Genomic DNA, 21,950 nt, shown 5'->3' with positions numbered 1-21,950 from the left:
ACCTTCCTAATTCCTTCACAAAGAGTGACTAATTGATCATACACACACACACACACACATACACACACACACACACACACGTTTTTTAAACATATATATGTTTTTAAATTCAGCCCTCTCAACCTCCCTTCCACAGATAGGGTCTGGGGAAAGGAGGCCAGGATAGGTTATCAGAACTAATTCAATATCCCAATGATTGTACACCGGAAGCATGTTTCTGTACAATATTGCTCCGAGACGCCTTATTTGTTTATCAATGAGCATCCTACTGCGTCCCTGAGATGTAGGTCATCGGAAATACCAGCTGCAGATCACATGCAATCTTCATTATATCTCCAGACCCAGTGCGCTGCTGATTCCTGCGCAACTGGAGTGCGTCTGAGCTATGTGAGGGAAAGCAGACACCTGTGCCTTAGGGACGCAGGTGAAGTCTCAGCTGCCATCCTGAGACTTTCCCTGGCGCTTTTCCACCCTCTGGGCGGCTCACTTCTCATATCCATCTCCCCTGTCCACTTGGACTCAGGCCTGTCTGTTTAACCTGCGCTTTTCCCGCCCTCTCTCTCCTCCGCACCTTAGATGAAGACACAGAGAGCCCCACAGAACTGGGCATGCCTAATAGCCAGGGAAGGCTTGGGCTGCGAGAAGAAAGCGTTTGCACCTTCCAAGCTCCCCTCCCCTCTGCAGCTGCCTCATGCCAGTCAGGCGACCCGACGTGCTCCACGGCCCAATGAAGGCCCGCGGCCCTCGCGAGCGCTCCGCCTCTTCTGGCACCACCACCAATGAGTGGCTGGCGGAGGTGGGCCACGTCCTGTTCCCGCCTCTCCAGTTAAGGCCGCTGGTGTGAGCCGGGGCTCGGCGCGAGCGAGAGACGACGGAAGGGACGGGCAGGTGTGGGCGCGGGGCCACGCTGCCCGACGGCGGGAGTCACAGGCGCTGGGTGCATGGGCCAGTGAGGACGCGCAGAGATCCCCCCGCCGCGCGGAGGAGGAGCAGCGCGGGAGCCAGGCTGTGCCCCGCGACCCTGCATCCGAGCGAGCAGAACCTCGCGCTTCGCCGGGGGACAGTCCGAAGTCCGCGCTATGGAAGAGGAGAAATATTTGCCTGAGCTGATGGCAGAGAAAGATAGCCTGGATCCATCTTTTGTGCATGCATCGCGCCTTTTGGCAGAAGGTAGGACTTGCCCCCACCGATGGGCACTAACCGCCGGCTGCCCATCTGGCCCGCGGCTTGATAAGGGGAGTGAAGTTGGGGAGGGACTCCTGTCGCCGCCTTCGCAGAAACTGTCCCCTGAAGATGCTCCTCTCGGAGCTCGGGCGGACAGACCCGGTTCTTGGTTCTTGGGGAGCACAGCTGTGCTCTTTCTCCACGTCTTAATTTGGAGAAGACCAAAGCTACGGAGATCTAATGGCAGTAGCGATGTGACCTGTTAGGATCATAGATAGAGATACCATGAAGTGTAACGCCGTCCACAGGGACATTTTCACTTTGCAGAGGGAGGGGAAAGCAGTTTGGAAGTAAATGGTAATAAATGTAGTGTTCTAAGAGCTTCTTAGCTACAGATAAGCATTTGTTTTTTTTATTGTTGTTGTTTGTTTTTTGGTTTTTTTTCTTTTCTTTTTTTTTTTTGCTTCATTTAGGAAGTGGTGTTTGATACCCTTTAATCAAAGTCTTTCCTATGGAAAGTGTTAGAATTAAACTATGCATGTTCTTATATATATTTGAATGTGGAAAGCAGAGGCTAAAGTGCTTACACATTTATTTGAAGTGTGATGATTGGGTACTCTGTGAGATATTGGTCCCTGGGAACACTCCATAATTGATCAACTGTTTTACCAAGTGTGCATTTTCTTTTGTGTACCTGCAACGTTAAAGGAGATTTCATTCCCAGAGGAACATATATGTCTTGTCTTTTGCATTGCTTTCAAAGGTTTAAAAACAAAAAAAGACATACGAACTTAACCAAATTACTCCATTTATGTTATAATTATTCCATCTAACTACTAAAGATACCTATGATGTCTGTAGTTATTTACACATACCTTTTTAAAACATCTGCAGATTTTTTTGGATGAATGCTTCATTAATAATGAATTGCTTCATCATCAAATTGTTCACAATGTAATTTTGGAGCTAAGGTTGTTCTGGACTCACCTACAGCAAAAACCTAAAAGGGATAAATTCCTCTACCCAAGCTCCTCAGTATTAAAATATTTTTTTTGAGACTTAGTTGTACCATGGAAGAATAAATTCTGCTCCTCAGTATATGATTCAAATATGCATTAGCTATATATTTTTAATTCATGGATTGTTATTTATAATAATGAAGTGTAAGATATGTTTCTATATTTAAGTGCTAAACAATTAGGATGAGATTTATAGTCAAAACATGGAATATGTGAAATAACTAAATTGTTTTCAGGGAAAAAGCAGATTTTATAGATAAGTGGGAAGTTGAAATACAATTATGCTTACTACTTTCTTGGTTATTGAATAAAAAAATAGAAATTAAAGTGGAAAAGTAAGTCAATAAAAATGAACTTTTGAAAATTTCTTTAAGAAGATAACTACATAAAAATAATAGGAAAACAATGAGTTAATACATGTTTAAGGGTTTTTGAAATGATTTAAAAGGCAAGTCATCAGTATTCAGTAGCCTTTAATATATTTGAATAGTCTTCAGTGTATTTTCTGGAAGTTTCTTCATGTAACTGATAATGTCTTTAAAGTGAAAAAAAAAGTTACAAATTGATCATTTTCTCTGACCTGCTAATTGGAGTTCTATTTGAGACAGGTAGCTCAAAGATTAATTTATCAGTTGTTAATGTGAGTTACTGTACTTGAGGACTGCCAAGCTGAATAAAGGCATACAAGACACTCTTAAAAGAGTGCATAAGTATTTATGTAGCTGGTAAAACAGTCAGTGAAGGCTATGCACTTGGTTCCTTAACATTTTATCTTTCCTAGGAACTTGATTTCTTGATACAATACTTAAGAACATGTTCGAATGTACCTTGTAATTTGATTTTTTCCCAGCAGGGGGAAGCATGCCCTGCTTTTGTAAAGAATTAGAAGGAAAAGCTCCTAAATAGAGAAAAGCTAAGTAAGAAACAAAGAGGGTGCCCAAATTTCAGAGAAATCAGAATGAGGAAAAGAGAATGGAGGAGGTTATAATAATCTTGGGGTACAGAAAGAGTTATGCAAAAGGATGCATAGGTTTTAGATTACTTCTCTAATTGTACGTGGGGCTCTTTATGTGTGCTTATTAAAGAGTGTAAGATAATTGTTCTTGGAATCTCAATAATGTTAATGCATATTTTATGGTATAGCTCTTTCGTTATCTTTCCAAAGGCCACTTGCCAAGATGTCCATACTTTGTTTCAGATCGCTATAGAAGAGTATCATTGAGATGATTTTATTTCTCATACCTGAGAATGCATTGATTGAAGGCAGTGGCTATAAATAAACCTGACATAGATATTCGTTTAGAAAGAAGGTGCATACTGAAGTACATTTCAGTCAGTACTGTGCAGACAGTGTCAAGCCTGAGTGAGTAATAAAAATGATACAGATGATTCAGTTCTTCAGAATGATTTTCCGGAAGCTAATATATATAAAGGCAGTGATATAAACCAATGAGCTTTCACAGTGATTTATTTTGCATTTTGATTGGTGACAGATGAAAATCAGTGCTTAATTGCCACTGTTTCATGTAGAATTGAAGGCTGTGGGGTTGAAAGTACTAGCTGGATGGTTATTTGGGGTTTTGGTTGGGGAGGTGTCTATTGTAGTTTATTTCACCTGTTTCTGCTGTGTGTTTTCAGTGGAGGTGATTTCAGTTGATTGTTACTAAAAAGAGATCTTGAATACTATAGTTTAAGTTCATTTATGACATGCTTAAATAATCAAAATAGTGTTCTTAAATAATAAAACTTCTGTGATTATAATGTTTAGTTATCCACTTGTTATGGTAGGTGCTTTTCAATATGATAAAACAGCAAACTCAGCACCATCCTTTAAGTTCTACTCAGCCTCTGAATTTGGTTGCCAGATGAAATTCCATGAGGTTATTTATATCTATGCTACTTCTGGGAAGTGCATTAAACTGTCAGTATAGATACCTGGATTTGAATTCCACTTTTACTTCAAGTGAATCTGTGTAAATTTTCTTTCCCTGGTCCCTGTTTCCTTGTCTCTCAAATTAGGGAGTTGGACTAGGTGATTTATATGTTTCTTTGCACTGTAATTAAGTCTCAGACTACTGATGATACAACGAAGTGATGTTTATATATTTGGAACAAAAAATCAATGCCTGCACATTTTTAAAACTTTTTTCATTCTTTCTGAGTTTAATGATAATAATATATTTATGGCACTAAAGTGTAATTTCAGGCATATACTTTATTTTGGGTACTGGAGACAGATTTATGTTCTTAAGTCTGTTGAACTACCATTAATACTTGAGGCCAAAAATGTATATACATGAAAATATTGTCTGGAAATATTCTATGTCTGCTGACAGACATAGATCTGTTCAGATTTATAGATTCACTTATGGCAATTCCATACTCTTAGGAGCATTATACATTTTTTGCCCAATTGAGAGTTCTTTGGGCAAGATTTTCCAGCCTGAAATCTTTGCAAGCACTGGAAGATTCATAACCATTTTGGCTGACTCATCATATGACATGTCAAATATTGCCAAATACTCCAACAGTTTGAATGTTTTTTGAAAAACTGTAGGTGCTATTTTCAAACTTTAAAGTTTGACCTGCCATTTAGAATTGGCATTTATTTTTGCAGATATAAATAGGTTCTTAAAAATATTAAGAGAACAAGGATTAATATTTATCACAATTGCAAACTTGTGGCGAGTTAACTACATTTAAATTATCAATAAGAATCCTTTTTTAGTTAGATTGTATTTCTTAAATATTTTTTGTAAAGTTTGATAAGCTTATAAATTAAGGAAAGTTATTAGTGAAATGTCTAAATGTCTAAAACAGCTTCTGATTAAAAAATAGTGTTCATGTGACTCTTTTAAGTGACTTTTCTTTTGATTAATGTAATCTCTTCTCCCTGTAGACTTGGGATAATCTTACTTATATTTCTTAAATACAAAACAAACATGGGCAAAAAATTAAATTCAAGTTATCTTTGATCATCAATTAAAACAATTTATGACATAGTGGAAAAATTCTACTTTGACAAGAAAAACACTTGGGAGTGAGTATTGACACTTCTACCTACTGGAAAATACAGGATGTGTCATTTTTCTCCCTCTCAGATACTCAGTTTCTTCATCTCTATAGCGGGAAAGGTAATACCTACCAGGCAGAGTTCTCTTAAGGTGAAAAAGAAAAAGCTTTTCCTTTTGATAACATAAGGGGTATTTTTAAAATTAAAAAAAAAATTTTTGAAATAGAGCCTTGCTCTGTCATGCAGGCTGGAGTGCAGTGGTGCAGTCTCTGCTCACTGCAACCTCCACCTCCCAGGTTCAAGCAATTCTCCTGCCTCAGCCTCCCCAGTAGCTGGGACTACAGGTGTGTACTAACACATCTGGCTAATTCTTGTATTTAGTAGAAACAGGGTTTCACCATGTTGACCAGTCTGATCTCAAACTCCTGACCTTGTGATTCATCTGCCTTGTCTTCCCAGAGTACTAGGATTACAGGCATGAGCCACCATGCCCGGCCAGTATTTTTTATGTGTATAACAAAATACATAAGCAAAAATTAAACAAATACAACATGATGCTTGGGAGATTTCACCCATTGAGGACTTAAACTCAATTTGAGAAAATAAGGAAAATAAACACTGCCTTACTTCAGATCACTGTTGAGTTAAATTTGAACTCATAAAGAAAATTATAAAATAAATTACCTTATGAAAAATAATTACATTGAGGGTTTTAAAAATATCATGTTTAGTAAATGATCACTTGCGGGTCTTTAACCATGAGACTGATTAGCCCTGGTCCTATTTATTTCAAGAGTAATTTCAAACCTATTCAGGCTTGTTTTTAAACCTACACGTTTTTTACTCTCAGCAGGTGATTTTAATATCCATTTTATTGGGGAAATGGATATATCTCTTCTGCTATTCCTCAACCTCCTACTACCTAAAAATTTCCGTAGCCGTTGTCACTGCCTTTCATTCTCAGAAAACCAAATGTTTCTTTTCTTCAAGGTTGACTTGCCACCCTAAACGCCCTTCATTTCTGGACGCATTCTGTAGTTAAATTCTTTCTTCAGCGTCTCCTATTCTTTCTCCCAGTTGACTCTTTCCTTATAGCAGCCTGTCACATGATTCAGTCTGAATAATTTGAAACAGTAGAATACTTATTTTACTTGCCACCAGTATTAAAAAATAATATCTCTTGACATTTATCCTCCCTTGTTTCCTTCAACCTCTGATAACACTAGTATATACTAGCTGCCTCATTTTCTTAATTTGCCTCTTTAAAAGTATTCAGTTTGGCTTCTGTCCTCATCACTGCCCTGAAACTGATGACCCTAGTGACAGAATAATCTAATAATTGGCAAATCAAATACATTTTTTCTGACCCCTCATCAAGTCTCTTGGCTGCACTTTCCACTATTGATCTTCTGATTTCTTTCCATCTTCCTCGTCTTCTGGGCATTATACTGGTTTTACTTTCTTCTTTGACCATTTTTTGCCCTCTTCGTCCTTCATTTCCCTCCTTCCCACACCAACACACATAATGGTGTTACAGTGATTCATTTAAAGTCTCACCATGTCACATTTCTTAATAATTTCCATTGCCTGCAAGGTGTCATCCATACCCCTGGACATTCTTATAACATGCTTACCTCTTCAGAAGCATGTCTTCAGCCTTTCTGCTTCATTTCTCTCAGGTATATCAAACTGCTTATAGTTCACTTTCTATACTCCCTTACCACTCCCATACCTATTCACAGAAAGCTGGATATTTTTCCCCCATTCCCATAATGAACACTTATAGATCACTGTTCAAACTGTTATTTTCTAATGATCAGTTTATGCCTGTCTCTCTCACTAGTCAAACAGCTCCTCTCTGTGTTCTCTTGGGGAGCAGAACTACATCTTTTTCATTATTTTATTAGCAGGATTTTTCACAGTGCCTGGTATGTGGTGGTGCCAGGTAGAGGCCAAACAGGCTTTTCTCCATCAGACTTCAGAACCCGTCTTCTGTTGGCCCCTCTGCTACCTCTTCTGCATGTGAATCACACTTGCCCTTCTCTCTGTCCTCTCCTATCTCTAAAGGGTTATGCTTGCTGGGACCTCGCTTTAGAATGCCCTTTTTAGCTTCTCTCCGTGATTAAAATTTATCTTCATTGAATAAAACTGAGTCCTGCTCTGCTATTCCTTATTCTAGGAAGCCTTTCATAATGGTTTCTCCTTCTATTCATTATAAATTAAGTGCACTTCCGGCTTTCTTTTCACCCTATCCACTACTACTACTTTGCAACATGCAGTTCTGTTTGATTTTGGCTGTCTTCCCCTCTAAACTTAAGGGCTATACTATGACTTCTGTCTTTGAATTCTTAATGCCTGCCTTCAGTCTCATGTAAGAAGGCCTCAATAAATGTTTATTAACTGAATGATGCTGACCTCATATCCTCTTTTTTCTCCCACTTTTTGTTTAGAAGTTATCTCCAGAAACAATTTTTAGTAATTATATCATTTTAGAATAATTCTAATTGTTGTATTTTATCTTTGTTTAATTCAAAACCTCAGGAGGCCACTTTGAAAGTTTCCCTTTGTTTTTTTCAAGTCAATTTTGAAAAATTATTCAATTGCAGAAAGTTGGAAAGGCAGTACAAAGAGGTCCTGCTTTACTCTGAGAATCTGCCCATTTGTTTCTTATATTGTCTGGATTGAGGCTTAGTGTGTATGTACCTGCTTTTAATATGTCTGAATTGCCAGCTTTTCTAGCACTCAGTCTGGCACATATGGGGCACAGAGAAAATCTGGGAAAACCATTCACATGTCATTCCTGAGTCTTGTGGTACTCAGACAATTGGCCTCCTTTTTTTCCAGTTTCTAGAAAAGAAAGTCTTCTTATGATTATCTGTAATGTCTAGTCCCCATTCATTTATGTGTTTTAATTTATATCTTTATAAAATTTTCTTTTGAATGAATATTAGGCCTTTTACTTTAATATCAATATTTCACAAACTAGTTATATAAGAATGAACATGACCAGGATAAATTCATCTGCCTAATGGACATAGTCATATTCTCTTTATTTATCTCATTTTAAGGTTTTTTTAATGGCATGGTACCTGAGAGTGGGAACATAACTGATCATTATTGCCAGTTTATCTTTATGTGCACAGTCTAGAGCGAAGCTCTTTGTCCCTACAGCAGCTGTAGAAGTACAGGAAGTGAGGTTTAGAGGTAGTTTTTAGAAACCATTGGAAATAAATATGCAGTATCATCAGCTTTCCTTATGAACTTATTTGAACATTGAATTTAATCTTTCTTTTTGGTTTGGCTATAAGAAATATATCTTCATTGGAATTATATTCTGACACCAGTTTGTTTTTTTAAAGCTATAAGCAATGTAATATTTAATGTATCCATAGTTGAAATATGATACATTTCTCCACAAACTGGTGAATTCCAATATATTAAACATGATTTGGAAATATTTTTAGAGATGGACTACTGACTAATAGCCTATATTATACATTAATGTTAGCAAATATCCATATTATATGGTTTCCTCTTTTTCTCAAGTGCAGACTTTTGTAATGATTGCATCATTTATTTGCCAAATACTTGAGAGGTCATGGCCAAGCATCCTCTTGCTCAATGGTTATTAAATTTTTTGGGGGGAAAGAAGTTATTTTTAGCACATTCTCCATTTGACTCCTGAACAGTACTTCCAAAGATTTTGCAGTATAGAGAGATAATAAATCATCATAAAAGCATTAGGCTGTTTACCTTATATTTTAGCTATAGTTTGGGGGAGGAATTCCGTCAGACTAGTACTCTACTGCATTTGACCACACAGTCACACATGCCCTTGAATGTGTGTTGGTAAAAACTGTAGATGATATGTGCTATTTATAAATGAAGTATCAAATGTTTAATTTATGGGGTTTATAATCTATAGGGAATTCAACTACATGTGTATGTATATATATACAAATATATAATATAATAAATATATAGAAATTCTGGTAGGTATTACATGAATTTTAGAGACCACTGATACAGGAATTCAGAGAAAGTCTTATCTCCTTTTGTTTATAATAATGAGAGATTTATCATTTTAACCATTATCATCATCTCAACATTTATTGGGAGTTTACTTTTGCCAGACAATGTACTAGAAGGTTAGCATACATTACCACAAATAATCTACCCACCAATCTTATTGTATTGTTTATAGTTAATAATTGTTTATAGTTAATATTGTATTAGTTAATAACTAATATTATTAACATTAGTTTTACAAATTAGAAAAATTAAGGCTTAATGAAATTAATTTATATCAGGTCTCAGAGCAAAGAAATTGTAAAGTTGAAACCCAGGCCTTTTCACCTAGATACCACGTGTAACCATTACACCACATTGTCTCCTATGATGGAGACCCAATATTAGGCTTTGAAAGAAGGCCAAATATTATTATGCAAATTTTATCTAGAAGACCAATGTTGCTGTTGACATTAACTTCTGAAATATGTTTCTGAATGCATATATAGAATGAATTATTACGTTATCATAAAATATAAGTATAGCTTATAAAAGTCAAATAAATTTATAAATGGAGGAATTTACCTTCGTGTGGAATTTAATTAAGCATCATCAGGACAGCCTACGTTTTCTGAATGACTTATATTAACTGTTTCTTAGAGAACTTAGTGATGTGGTGGTAGAGCAGAGGGAAGATTTCAAACTTTTTTTGACCAAAAAGTGATTGGAGAATTTTGTATGGTTTACTGAGGCATTTTTTCCCTACGTTTTTTAGAGAACTGCTTACATTTGCTGAATTCTTCCAGAAACAAAGAACAACTGTAGGTCCTCTCTTGTGTCTTGAGGAGGCCAGGGTTTTGTTTAACATTTAGAAGTGAACAAATTTTACATTTCATCAGAAAGAGAAAACTTGACAGTAAGACTTGATTTAAATGTTATCTATAGATTCTGAGGTATTAGGCTATAACAACTTTGAAACAGATTGGCCGGTGTTATTGTACTGTTATCAGAAATGACACAATTGATGTCTGTTTCCTTTAAAACATTAAAGATTAGATTTTACTATTCTTAGAGAAAAGCAGAATAAGTGTGTTTTCTGTAAAGCGTGGATATTTTTAGCAGTTCATAGAATTGAATGCTCGATAATGACGAGTCCTGACTGCAACTCAGGAGAGGGAGCTTCTGTGATGGAAACACAATAAAGAGGTTGAATGAGAAGAAATTTGTTTAATTTTGAGAAGAAAGGGTGACTCAAACAATAGCTGCTTTTATTGCACATACACAGTGGCTTAGGTCTTTACATTATATTCTGAGAGGCAGGTAATATTGTCCCTATTTTATAGGAAAAGATAAAAAGGAAAATTACAAGGTAGCATAATCAATTTGGATTTCTAAAAAAGCAATAAATCAGAGGTTAGGCAAATGTCCAAAAAAGCGTGAAAGAGTGTCAAAAAGCAGCCATTATACACTGAAACCTTAAACAGTATTAAAGAACATAACGTATTTAAGGGAATAGCAACATCTTTCTTTGATAAACTTTTATAAGAGTGAACTGACTAGATTACTGTATAATTTATTGTTTCCTTTAAAATAATTTTTGCCAGGAAATTTAAAGAATGTTCTTTTTTTCAGGAATTTGATTTACATGCACCAGTACATTCATTTTATGAAAGAATACTATAAAATGCAAACAGTAGATGAATGACTAAATAATAGAATACATTTACCATGATGTTTATTCCTGTAAATGATATATAGAGAGATTGAAGTAAGTATAAAATTGGATTAAGAATCATCCTTGTCTCCAGACAGTTTAAGTTTCTTTTTCTTGGGAAAAGTAGAAATTGCCTTTTTCTCCATCCAAGACCTGGTGGAAAAGGCGGCCTTTAAGGAATTGTGTGAAGATGAAAGAACATTTGGTATGCGGAGGCAGATGGCATTTTATTATATGATATTGCTTTGGAATGGACTTCAGTATGATAGATGGTTATACATTAAGCTAGTCTTCTGAAATTAGTGAAAGCTTGGATATTATGTCATCTCCACATAGGAAAAATCTGTTAGAATAAAACATTATGATAATTAAAAGCAGTTTAATGAAGTAAGATGAAGTGATAAGTATTTGAAACAAGTTTCAATAAACCAAATGGTTTCCCTTTGAGTAAAATGAGTGAAATATATATATATACATATATATATATATATATTCAATGAGAGATATAAATATATATTGTGTGTTAAGCGTACATTAGATGTAGGGAATCAAATAGAAGCAATATAGACTTGGCCCAATTGGTTCTTATTGTTTGTGCTTTCCATTATTATCTGAGTCTTACATTTAGGTTGAGGAGCATGTAGGAGATACATAAAATCTACATAATACAGTGATAAGTGAAGTAGATGATGCTTTAGAAGTTCAAGACAGGAGACCTAAACAAGCCTACAGAGATGAAAGGCTTCCATAGAAAGGGTCATATTAGTTGAGAGTCTACAAACAAATAGAATATGACAAGGATTCAGTGATGAAGAAGCTATAATTTGGAGAGAATTGTGCATGAATATAGTAAACAACAACTCTAAAATCTGATAAGAAAGAGAATATTTATTCAAATATGTAGAAGTCAAGCATTGTTAGAGATATAGTAAAGGGGAAGAATAAAGAGGAATGTGTCTGAAGTGTGGTAGAGGCTTATCATTACATAGCTTATAAAATATGTTAAGTTTGGACTTTATGCTACAAGCAATGGTAAATCACTGAAAGGTATTAGAAGGGGGCAAGTGTGATGGAGTTTCATTTAAAGCATAATGTAGCTGCATTGCTGGAGATGGGATTGGATAGGTACAAGACACGGGCAGGCCATTAGGTCGCTAGAGCAACAGTTCAAGAGAGAAGTTATAGTGGCCTGGATTCAAATAATGAGATCACGGACAGAGAAAAGTAGACAGATATAGGGAGGCTGAGGCAAGCGGATCACAAGGTCAGGAGTTCAAGACCTGCCTGACCAATATGGCGAAATCTCGTCTCTCCTAAAAATACAAAACTTATCTGGACATGGTGACATGCACCTGTAGTCACAGCTACTCAGGAGGCTGAGGCAGAAGAATCACTTGAACCCAGGAGGCAGAGGTTTTAATGACCCAAGATCATGCCACTGCACTGCACTCCAGCCTGGGTGACAGAGCAAGATTCCATCAAAAAAAAAAAAAAAAAAAAGAAAAGGAAAGAAAAAAGAAATTTGCAAGTAAAATGTAAAATATTGGGTTGTATAGAGGGGCTGAAAAATAAAGGGTAGTCAAGTTGGCTATCCGGATTGCTCCTTGGCAATTAGTTGATGATAGTGTCAATTACTGAGATATTTATTTAAAGAAGGTTAGTGCTGAATTCATTTGGATACACATTGAAGGGACTGTGAAGTGTTGAAGTAAAAATGCAAGTGGACAGCTGGGTCTGGAGAAAGATCTGTGCTGCAGGTAATGGTTTCCCTTTTTTTAGCATCTCGGTGATCATTGGTCTTGGGAGTAGAAGAGATCACCCTAGGAGAGCATATGAAGTGCAATAGAAAGGAGACTAAGGATAAAACTCCGAGAAACAGTATTTAAGGGAAAGACAGAAGAAAACTGGTCTGCTAAGCTGACTAAAAGCACTTGCCTAGAGTGTAGGTAGGAAAGACCGAGTAAGTTCAATATTGGGTAAATAGGGTATTTGAAGAATGAAGGATTTGGTTAGTATTTTCAAATGTTGCCATAGATCAAGTAAGACAAGGATTAAAAGCCTCTAATGGATTTGGCAACAGAGTACAGACTGAGAGAAAGGTTGGAGAAAATCCCTTATTTCTGAAGGTTTAAGAGTGAATAGAAAGTGATGGTATGAGCGAAGGAGGTTAGAGAACTCACTCAAGGACTTTGACTTCATAGGGCAGGAGAGCTAGTAGTAAGTAATATGTCAAAGTGTATGAAATTGATAATATTTCATTTTGACCTGAAAAAATAGCAATTTTGTGTGATTTAACTTATAGACAGGGATAGTAGAATAAGAGAGGCATTTGAAGGTAGTGGCTGAAAGCATAGATGCTGAAGCTAGATCCCCAAGTCCATGACTTCATCCTAGAATTAAAGACCTGTATTATTTTGGGTGAGGTGCTTTACTTCTATATCCCTTTTTTTCCTCATGTGCAAACTGCGTACACTCTTAGTTCTAAACTGAAAAGATAATGACGGCTGCATATTGTTTCTTTTGGTCACTGTAAACTGCAACACCACTCCTGTAGTGTCCTGTTCTCTACATCTCTGTCTGCTTCCATCTTTGTAACTTGCTCAGTGTAATGTGGAACATTCTTTTACAAAACTACATGTGATATTATAAAATTGTAAAATTAATTCTGACTCCTTTTATAGTACTGTTCTTGGAATCCTGATTATTTTCCTCTTTCAAATCCATTGTATACATCTGCTTTTTCCTTTTGTTTACAATTCTTACTGACATCTTGGCATATGTTATTTTGCTGACCACTCACTGCTGAAGTATTGAAATGCAAGTTTATAAAATTAACACCAAGACAAAAGTATGCTAAATTGCACAGTCTTTATTGTCAGCGACCACGGAGGACTCATGTCTCTCCAACCCATGGCCCCATGAAGAGGGTGACAAGACCTTTTTATGTCCACCTCTGGGGTGAGGGTGTGGGGCGGGGGTGGGGGTGAAGGGATTCAGACATTCTGAAGGCCAGGGGATTCCTTGAATCACCTCCCGGGCAGAGAGGAGGGTGCAGGTCTCCGGACATTCCAAGGGCTAGGGGACTTGTTATCACTTTGATTGTTACCTAAGTGGTTTACAGAAGTCAAGATAAGCGTTAGTTTACACATCATCTGGGCAGAGGTAGAATCCACAGATCTTAGTTACTTATTACAAGTTGCAGGGGTCAGGATGGAATTAGCTTGGGCTGCTTATTCTGGTCATTACCAGTAAGCAAAGGCCAGCAATTCTGGCAGTTACTGATAAGAAAAGGTAAGCAGTTTTATTTACAGAAGCCAAGGTTAGCAGTCATTGTGAGGAGAATAGGGCAGCCGTTACAACTTATTCTTTAAAAACAGTCTTTGTCTTTTATGAAATAGTGTTGTTCAGGCTCTAACTCTAGGCCAGCTATAGCACATTGCCAACATCTTGATACTTTTTTCACTTCTATTTGTGGTCTTATACACAATACAGAAGTTTACTACCTCCATCGTGGTCAGCAAAGCTCTGATCCATGGTGAGCTTGAGTTGGAATGCCTTAGTGGGCATACCGTTGGATCCTTACTGCTTCTTGTGGTATGAGTATTTCTCTTACTGACTGAGAATATAGTAGGAAAGATAAATGTATTGTCTTTCAATGCAGTCTGCTACATGGTTCTGTTTCAGTATTGGAGGAAATCATGACTATGTTGGACCTACGAAAAAGGATGTATTTATGTATCATTTCAAATACAGTCATTTGTTGCTCAGTGCCAATGATCTATTCTGAGAAATGTGTCATTAGGCAATTTCATCATTGTGTGAATATCAGAAAGTTTATAAATGGTATAGTTACCACACATCCAGGCTATATGATACAGCTGTTGTTACTAGGCTCCAAAGCTGTGCAGCCTGTTACTGTACTAATTATTGCAGGAAATTATAACACAATGGTATTTTTATACCTAAATATAGAAAAAAGTACAGTAAATATACAATACAAAAGATACACAGTGGTACACCTGTATAGGGCATTTACCATGAATGGAGCTTGTGGGACTGGAATTTCCTCTGGGTGAGTCAGTCAGTAGTGGTGAGGAGTGAAGGTGAAGGTTGAGGACATACTGTATACTACTGTAGACTTTATAAACACTGTAACTTAGGCTGTACTAAATTTATTTTAAAAAATTTATTTCTTCAATAATAAATTAATGGATGACTATAACTTTTAATTTACAAGCTTTTTAATTTTAAAAAATGACTTTTTGTAATTAGCTATACAAATATCTTTATATCCTTATTCTGTAAGTTTTTTTGATTTTTAAATTTATTTTATTTTATTTTTATACTCTTTAGACTTCTGTGTTAAATAAGACCCAGCCACATATGTTAGCCTAGGACTCTACAGGCTCAGGATCATCAGTTTCACTGTTATTCACCTCCTCACATCTTTTCCTACTGGGAGGTCTTCAGAGGCAATAACACATAGGAAACTGTCATTATCTATGATAATCATATGTCCTACTGAAATATCTCCTGATAGACCTGCCTGAGCCTGTTTAGCAGGTGACTTTTAAAATATGTAAGTGGAGGACCATGTTCTAAAATAACAATAAAAAGAGTTGTATAATACATACATAAAATAGTAACATCTTTATCATGATTAAATATGAACTATGCTATACTTTTGTACTACTGGCAGCACAGTAGGTTTGCTTACACAAGCATCACCGCAAAACAAAACACATGAGTAATGCATTGTGCTAGATGTTAGGACGTCTGGGCCTTAGGAATATTTTGACTGCATTATAATGATATGGGACCACTGTGATGTTATATGTAGTTTATTGTTGATTGAAACATCATTATGTGGCATATGACTAAATATACAAACTCACACATATATTTGTATTTATATATACACATGTATATATACATATACATATATACATATATATTTAGGGTTAAACATAACTTTATGAAACATTTATTATAGTTTATGTGTGTATATGGAATTCATTGTGGATTTACGAGGTCGTTATATAAAATGCATTTCTCACCCTGAAATATGGTAAAAAATGCTAAAAGCTACTGTTACAATAGAAAGAACATGGTAGGTAAAGTCAAACTATTATTGCTTGAGTGCCAGATCTGCTAATCTGGTAGCTTTGTGACAGTGGGCTAAATTCTAAATCTTGTTGAGCCTTTGTTTCCTCATTTATGATATAGGTTCTTACCAATGATCTCATAGGTCATCCAGTCATCTCATGAATCCTATGCAGGTGTATATACAGTATTTATCTGATAGCAGAAATAATAAAGAATTTTTTTTATCTACTTTGCTTTGTCTAGTTTACTTACTTTAGAAAAGTTTAGGTAAACTATATGAACAGTGAAATGTAGTTTCTAAGTATAAAACTTAATGAATTTTGATAATTATATACTCTTGTGTGAACAATGCCCTTGGCAAAGTAGAGAACATTTCTATCAGGCCAGAGACTTACTTGTGCCCCCTTTCTGTAACTATTGTCTCAGTCTTTTTTGTATAGTTATAAAGGAATACCTGAGGATGGGTGATTTATAAAGAAAATAGGTTTATTTGGCTTATGGTTCTGCAGGCTGCACAGGAAGCATGTTACCAATATCTGCTTCCAGTGAGGACCACAGGAAACTTCCAATCATGGCAGAAAGAGAAGAGGAGATGATGTGTCACATGGCGAGAGAGAGGGAGACAGAGAGGAAGAGAGACAAAGGGTCCTAAACCCTTTTAAACAACCAGCTCTTGTGTAAACTAACAGAGCAAGAACTCTCTCTTTAGTGTAGGGAAGGCACGAAGCCATTAATGATGGATCCCCTTCATGGATCCAAACACCTCCCAACAGGTTCCACCTCCAACATTGTGGATCAAATTTTAACAGAAGATTTGGAGGGGACAAATATTCAAACTATATTATCTCCATTTCCTTTAGCAACCATCTATTCTGATTTCTGTTATCATAGAAAACTTAGTTCTTCAACTTTATATGAATGGAATACTGTAGTATACACTCATCCTTTTGCTTAAGTTCAGTATGTTTTTGACAGTCATCCATGTTATTGTATTAATAATTTCTTTTATGGTTGAGAAGTACAGCATTTTACAAATATGTCCCATTTTGTTTATTCAATATCATTAATGTACATATGGTCTCCTTTCAGTGTTAGCTGATTTTAGATAAGCAGTTGTAAAAGTTCACCTACAGGATTTTTATAGCCTTGCTTTCTTTGCATGGAGTGTAATTACTGGATCTTAGAGCTTATATATGCTTAACCTTTTACTATAATATATGGAATTGTCAAACAATTTTCTAGAATGCTTATACTATCTTACTCTCTTACCAGTGATCTATGAAAATTCTGGCTGATGCACTTCCCTGCCAGCATTTGAAGTTCTCAGTCTTTTTAACAACACTACTTTAGTGGTTTGCAATGGTAACTTATAGTGGTTTTGATTTGCATCTCTTTGAATATTAATATTGATGAGCATGTGCTTTTGTGGGCTTTTTTCGGGCCATTTATATGTATTCTTACTTGAAATGAGTGCCTAGAATGTTGACAAATTTTTCATTGGATTGTAGGCCCTTTATTGTTATAGGAGTTATTTGTGTTCTGGGTTTGCATCATTTGTTACAAATATGTTTTGTGAATATTTTCCCTAATATGTGGCTCACCTTTTAATATTCTCATCTTTCAAAGAGCAGAAGATACTAATTTTGCTGAAGTCAGTTTATTATTTTTTCATACTTAGTCCTGTGAGTGTCCTCTCTAATAAATATTTGCCTACAGCAAGGTCACAGACTTATTCTCAATGTTTTCTTCTAGAAGCTTTATGGTTTTAGCTTTTAAGTATAGGTTTATGCCCCATCTAGAAATACTTTTTGTGTATGGTGTCAAGATAGTCAAAGTATTTTTTAATTTGAATATCCATTTGTTCCAGAATCATTTGCTGAAAAGATTTTTCTCTGCCCAATGCTGTGTTTAAAGTGTTCAAAAATATCATATAAATGCAATGAAGGTATCTGTTTAAATATATAAAATATGGCAAAATAAATTTTAGAGTGTTTTAAGAATATTTGAATTCTTTCACTATTGACCCTCTATATGCCTGTTTCAATTCTGAAGGAGACAATCACTGTGTAGAGATTATTAAGCATGATATTTGTTTATACTGTACTTTAAATTTATATAAAGTCATGTAATCATATCTAGTAAATCCTAAGCACTGCACTGTCCTGAGTAGCAAAGTAGGCTCGTGTGAAAAAAAATAGAGGAAACATTTTTCTCTCTATTAACACAAAGGATCATGTAAATTTAGACAGTATGTTATATGCTTTTTATGGTTTTTTTTCAAGAAAACAATATAGTTTATACAAACAGAATTGGCATGCCCACCCTTGGTAGAGTAGATGTACTTATAGACTAACAACTTAGACCTACATCTGCATGCACAATGATAGCCCATCTTTATATCTTTATCTTCAGGGGCATATTAGCCACCAGCATTGCTGTCACTCTGAAATGTGACATAAAGTTCTTGAAACTGCTTAGCAGCATAAGTGACTGGTAACTTTATGCTTATCCCTCAAATACCAAACCACTATCATTTAGTAAACATGTATGTACTCATCATGTCAACACTAATAACCAAAATGAAGATTTAGCAATGATCTAGACTGACAGAATATATCAGTGCTGGCATTTGATGAGGTACTTCTCAGAGAAATATCTTTTTATGGGTATAAAAGCTTTGAACCCCAAAAGCAAATGAACCTGTATAATGGGATTTAGGATAGTGTTGCAGTGGAAAATTTTTGTTTGCATTTAGGACAGGAAGACAAATAGATTGATAATCTATAAAGTGATACAAAATTATAAAATACTGAAATGTGTTTTATGGAAGTATTTTATATCCCCTATAGAAAGTTATGAGAAAAGGAAAATACTTTGTTTTCTTATAAAGCTATGTATTGATACTTTCTGGAAAATGGAACTTAGATGATATATAAATATTTATTTCATCTTATTTTATTTGCAATTTCATAGTATTGAACAATAATTTCTTATAAAAGCAAAACAATTTGGAAATTTAAGCACAAAATAAATTTTTTGTATGAATGTAAGATTTGATGTTAAATAATAGTTGATAGATATAAATCTCTGAAAGCATCTTTTTATACTTTTATCAAACTTTTTCAATAGTAGTCAGTGTAAGATCCACATAGGGGGACGAGGAGAGTATAAAATCTCTGGTGCATTTCCACATTTGTCATTAGTCTGTAGCTCATTTTGACTAATCCCAGTTACAAACAAAAAAAAAAATACAGTTTTCTTATGTGCAATTTGCTTTTTATTCCCTAGAAACTGTTATTATTATATAATTGATGTTTCATGAAATTTTTAAGGAGATTGTCCAAGTTTGTTTTGACCCCTCTTAGAATGCCTCTCCCCTTCTCTGAGCACTTATATTATGGACCCTTGTTTACCTGGCTACAGCCAAATGTCTCAGAGTAGCTAAAAGACTCTTTCTGATGAGAACGTGGCATTAAATCTGAGAGGAAGCAAAACAGGTTGGGCTGATTCCTAATATAGAGGACATGTAAACTTGGGAGCTGTAGTTCTCATTTTCAGACAGAACAAAACAGATGTACTGAGTGAGGTAGAGATGAAAGAGAATTTCCTTGGTTTGCTGTGGCCTTAGCCTTTGAAGGGGCCCAGCTGATCTTGGTCTCTTGAGAAACCCCACAATTTTTCCAAGATAGGTCCTTTTCTGATTATTGTTTAAGATGGCTTCAATTAGTTTATGCTATTTGAAACCGAAAGGGTTGCAAAGGAGAACAGGACTGGTCATAGAATAATAGCAATATCTTACAATGTTTCAGTTTGGGTTCCCACAGAAGCAGACATTGAAATTGGGACTTGAGTATAGAAACTTACTTGCACTACTACTAATTCCCAGCACTGAAACTAGTGACAATGCCAAAGGAACTTTATTAATTTCTAAAGAAAAAGTATTTTTTATTTGAGTGTATGTGTCTAATTATAATTATGTATAAATTTAAAACATGTATATATGTTGTACAGCATTTTTAAAAATATTTCCTTTTCAAACTCTACTAATCCTTGAAGATAAAAATAAGGACAAAGTATACAGTTATTCTCTGTTGACATCTGTATTTTTGTTAGCATGTTAGGGTAAATATGTATCTCAGATTTGACCTTCATTCAATTAGGCCCAAACTTATTTAGTAACAGGTGCACAGTGTCTTCCAAATTCCTCCAGAAGTAATAGACTTTGAGACAAATCATTTGAAATGCAGGTAATTTATTTTTGAGATGATCTCAGGAAATGAGGAAACTAGACCTGTAAAAAAAGCGCCCACATAGGATTTGTTTTCAAGCAAGTTACTGCTACCGGCAAACTGGTGCTTAATCACACAGGGACATTTTAGAAGGTAAGCATACACAAGTGGAGCAGTGAGGGAGCTAAGATATTACCTGAATTTCATCAGCCATAGATTGAGAGCAGCTCCTAGGAGACATTAATTCACTGATATTTCATGCTTGTCATGTAGGGGCAAATAAGCAGGTTCTCACAGCCAGATATAGCCCTCAAGCAAGAAATGGATAGGCCCTGACTCTTAGAAGCTGGACAGTTGCGCACTGAAGCCAAAAGGACAAGGGATGGTAGTCAAATGCAGACACTGCAATGCGTAGGATGCTATAATGTAACGATTTTTAATCCTTTTTGGCTGTGTAATACAGATAAAACCTGCCAGAGTCCTTTGTGAGTTGAAAATCAGTCAACTAAGTAAGGAGGAAGATGGCTTGTCAGCCCAGTCTCCTTCTTCCCTCCAAATCAAGAAATGAATAAACATGAACTAGGTTTGGAAAATACCTCCGCTGAAATGTTTCTGTATGAATGAACTTTAGAATAATGCTGCTCTTTATTGAGCTGAGGTAAAATATTGCAGTTGCCTGATAACAGCCTGCCACATTACAAATCACCACTTGCAAGGTTATACAAGGTGCTTTTAGAAAAAGCTAAATGAATTACTTCAAATAGTATGTTTGTATTCAAAAGGGAAATTGCTGTAGTTTGGGAGTGACAATCTTTTCTTTTGGTTTCAAAAGGCCCATTGCCATGTTCTGCCTTTGCATTTGCTGCTGGGAGCTAAAAGCCTTCAATGAACAGATGAATATAAGATATTCCTAATTGAGAAAGAAAACAAGAAAAGAGTTTTTGTGAAATAATCACAAGGTCTCTCATTTTACTATTGTAATATTTCTAGGCTTTTGGGTGGGTTAAACTAAATGTAATTGAAAATATTACAGTTAGCTGATTCATTTTCTTAATCCTTCCTCAATTAACTTTATTTTTTAAAAATGTTCCATCTTTTTAAATCCATCTTTATGTGTTAAATTTGGAGGAGTTCATTTAATTTCACTACTAATGATATGTCTCAAATACACGCGCGTGCACACACACACACACGCACACACACACACCCTCACTGTAATGCTATTTCTGCCTATCAAGGTGGAAGCTAATTAATTAGCAAATTTGGTTTGTAATTGAAAGGAACTAGCTGCTCTTTTAGCAAGGGTGGCATGCTGGAGAGTCTTTTCAGTGGTCTATTTTATCCTTTCCCCTTATCATTTAATTACTTATTGTATGAACAATATCAAATAAACTCACTTTCTATATAAATAATATTTTAGTGTATATTGCAACGCCTGTATTTTCAGGGTCCCCATTGCATCCTTTAGTTAAATTTTAAGTAAAACTTTAAACTTAATAGTTCTCTGATAGTTTGTGAACCTAAGCTTATTTAAATAATCATTCTCTTTTAACAAAAATGTGAATTTCCTATGATTACTGCTCTAGATCTATTTGTGTTTTAGAACTTACCTTCGGGCCGGGCGCGGTGGCTCACGCCTGTAATCCCAGCACTTTGGGAGGCCGAGGCGGGTGGATCACGAGGTCAAGAGATCAAGA

General features: G+C 35.7%; 1 protein-coding gene across 14 annotated transcripts in view; it reads left to right on the top strand.

Annotated features, from left to right (window-relative positions):
• The first annotated feature begins 840 nt into the window (after nt 1–840).
• KHDRBS2 (KH RNA binding domain containing, signal transduction associated 2) overlaps nt 841–21,950 on the top strand; it is a 656,950-nt gene continuing 635,840 nt past the window's right edge. For all 14 annotated transcript variants that reach the window (XR_013534311.1, XR_013534313.1, XR_013534310.1 and 11 more), the window contains exon 1: nt 841–1,170. Coding sequence is in view for 2 of the 14 variants with exons in the window: in XM_078369472.1 (XP_078225598.1) it covers nt 1,080–1,170 (91 nt within the window). In the remaining 12 variants the exon portion in view is untranslated. The remainder of the gene's footprint in view (nt 1,171–21,950) is intronic.

Source organism: Callithrix jacchus, chromosome 4, assembly GCF_049354715.1.
Source record: "Callithrix jacchus isolate 240 chromosome 4, calJac240_pri, whole genome shotgun sequence".
In the NCBI taxonomy this organism is placed as follows: Eukaryota; Metazoa; Chordata; class Mammalia; order Primates; family Cebidae; genus Callithrix; species Callithrix jacchus.
This window is presented reverse-complemented; position numbering and strand designations above follow the sequence as displayed.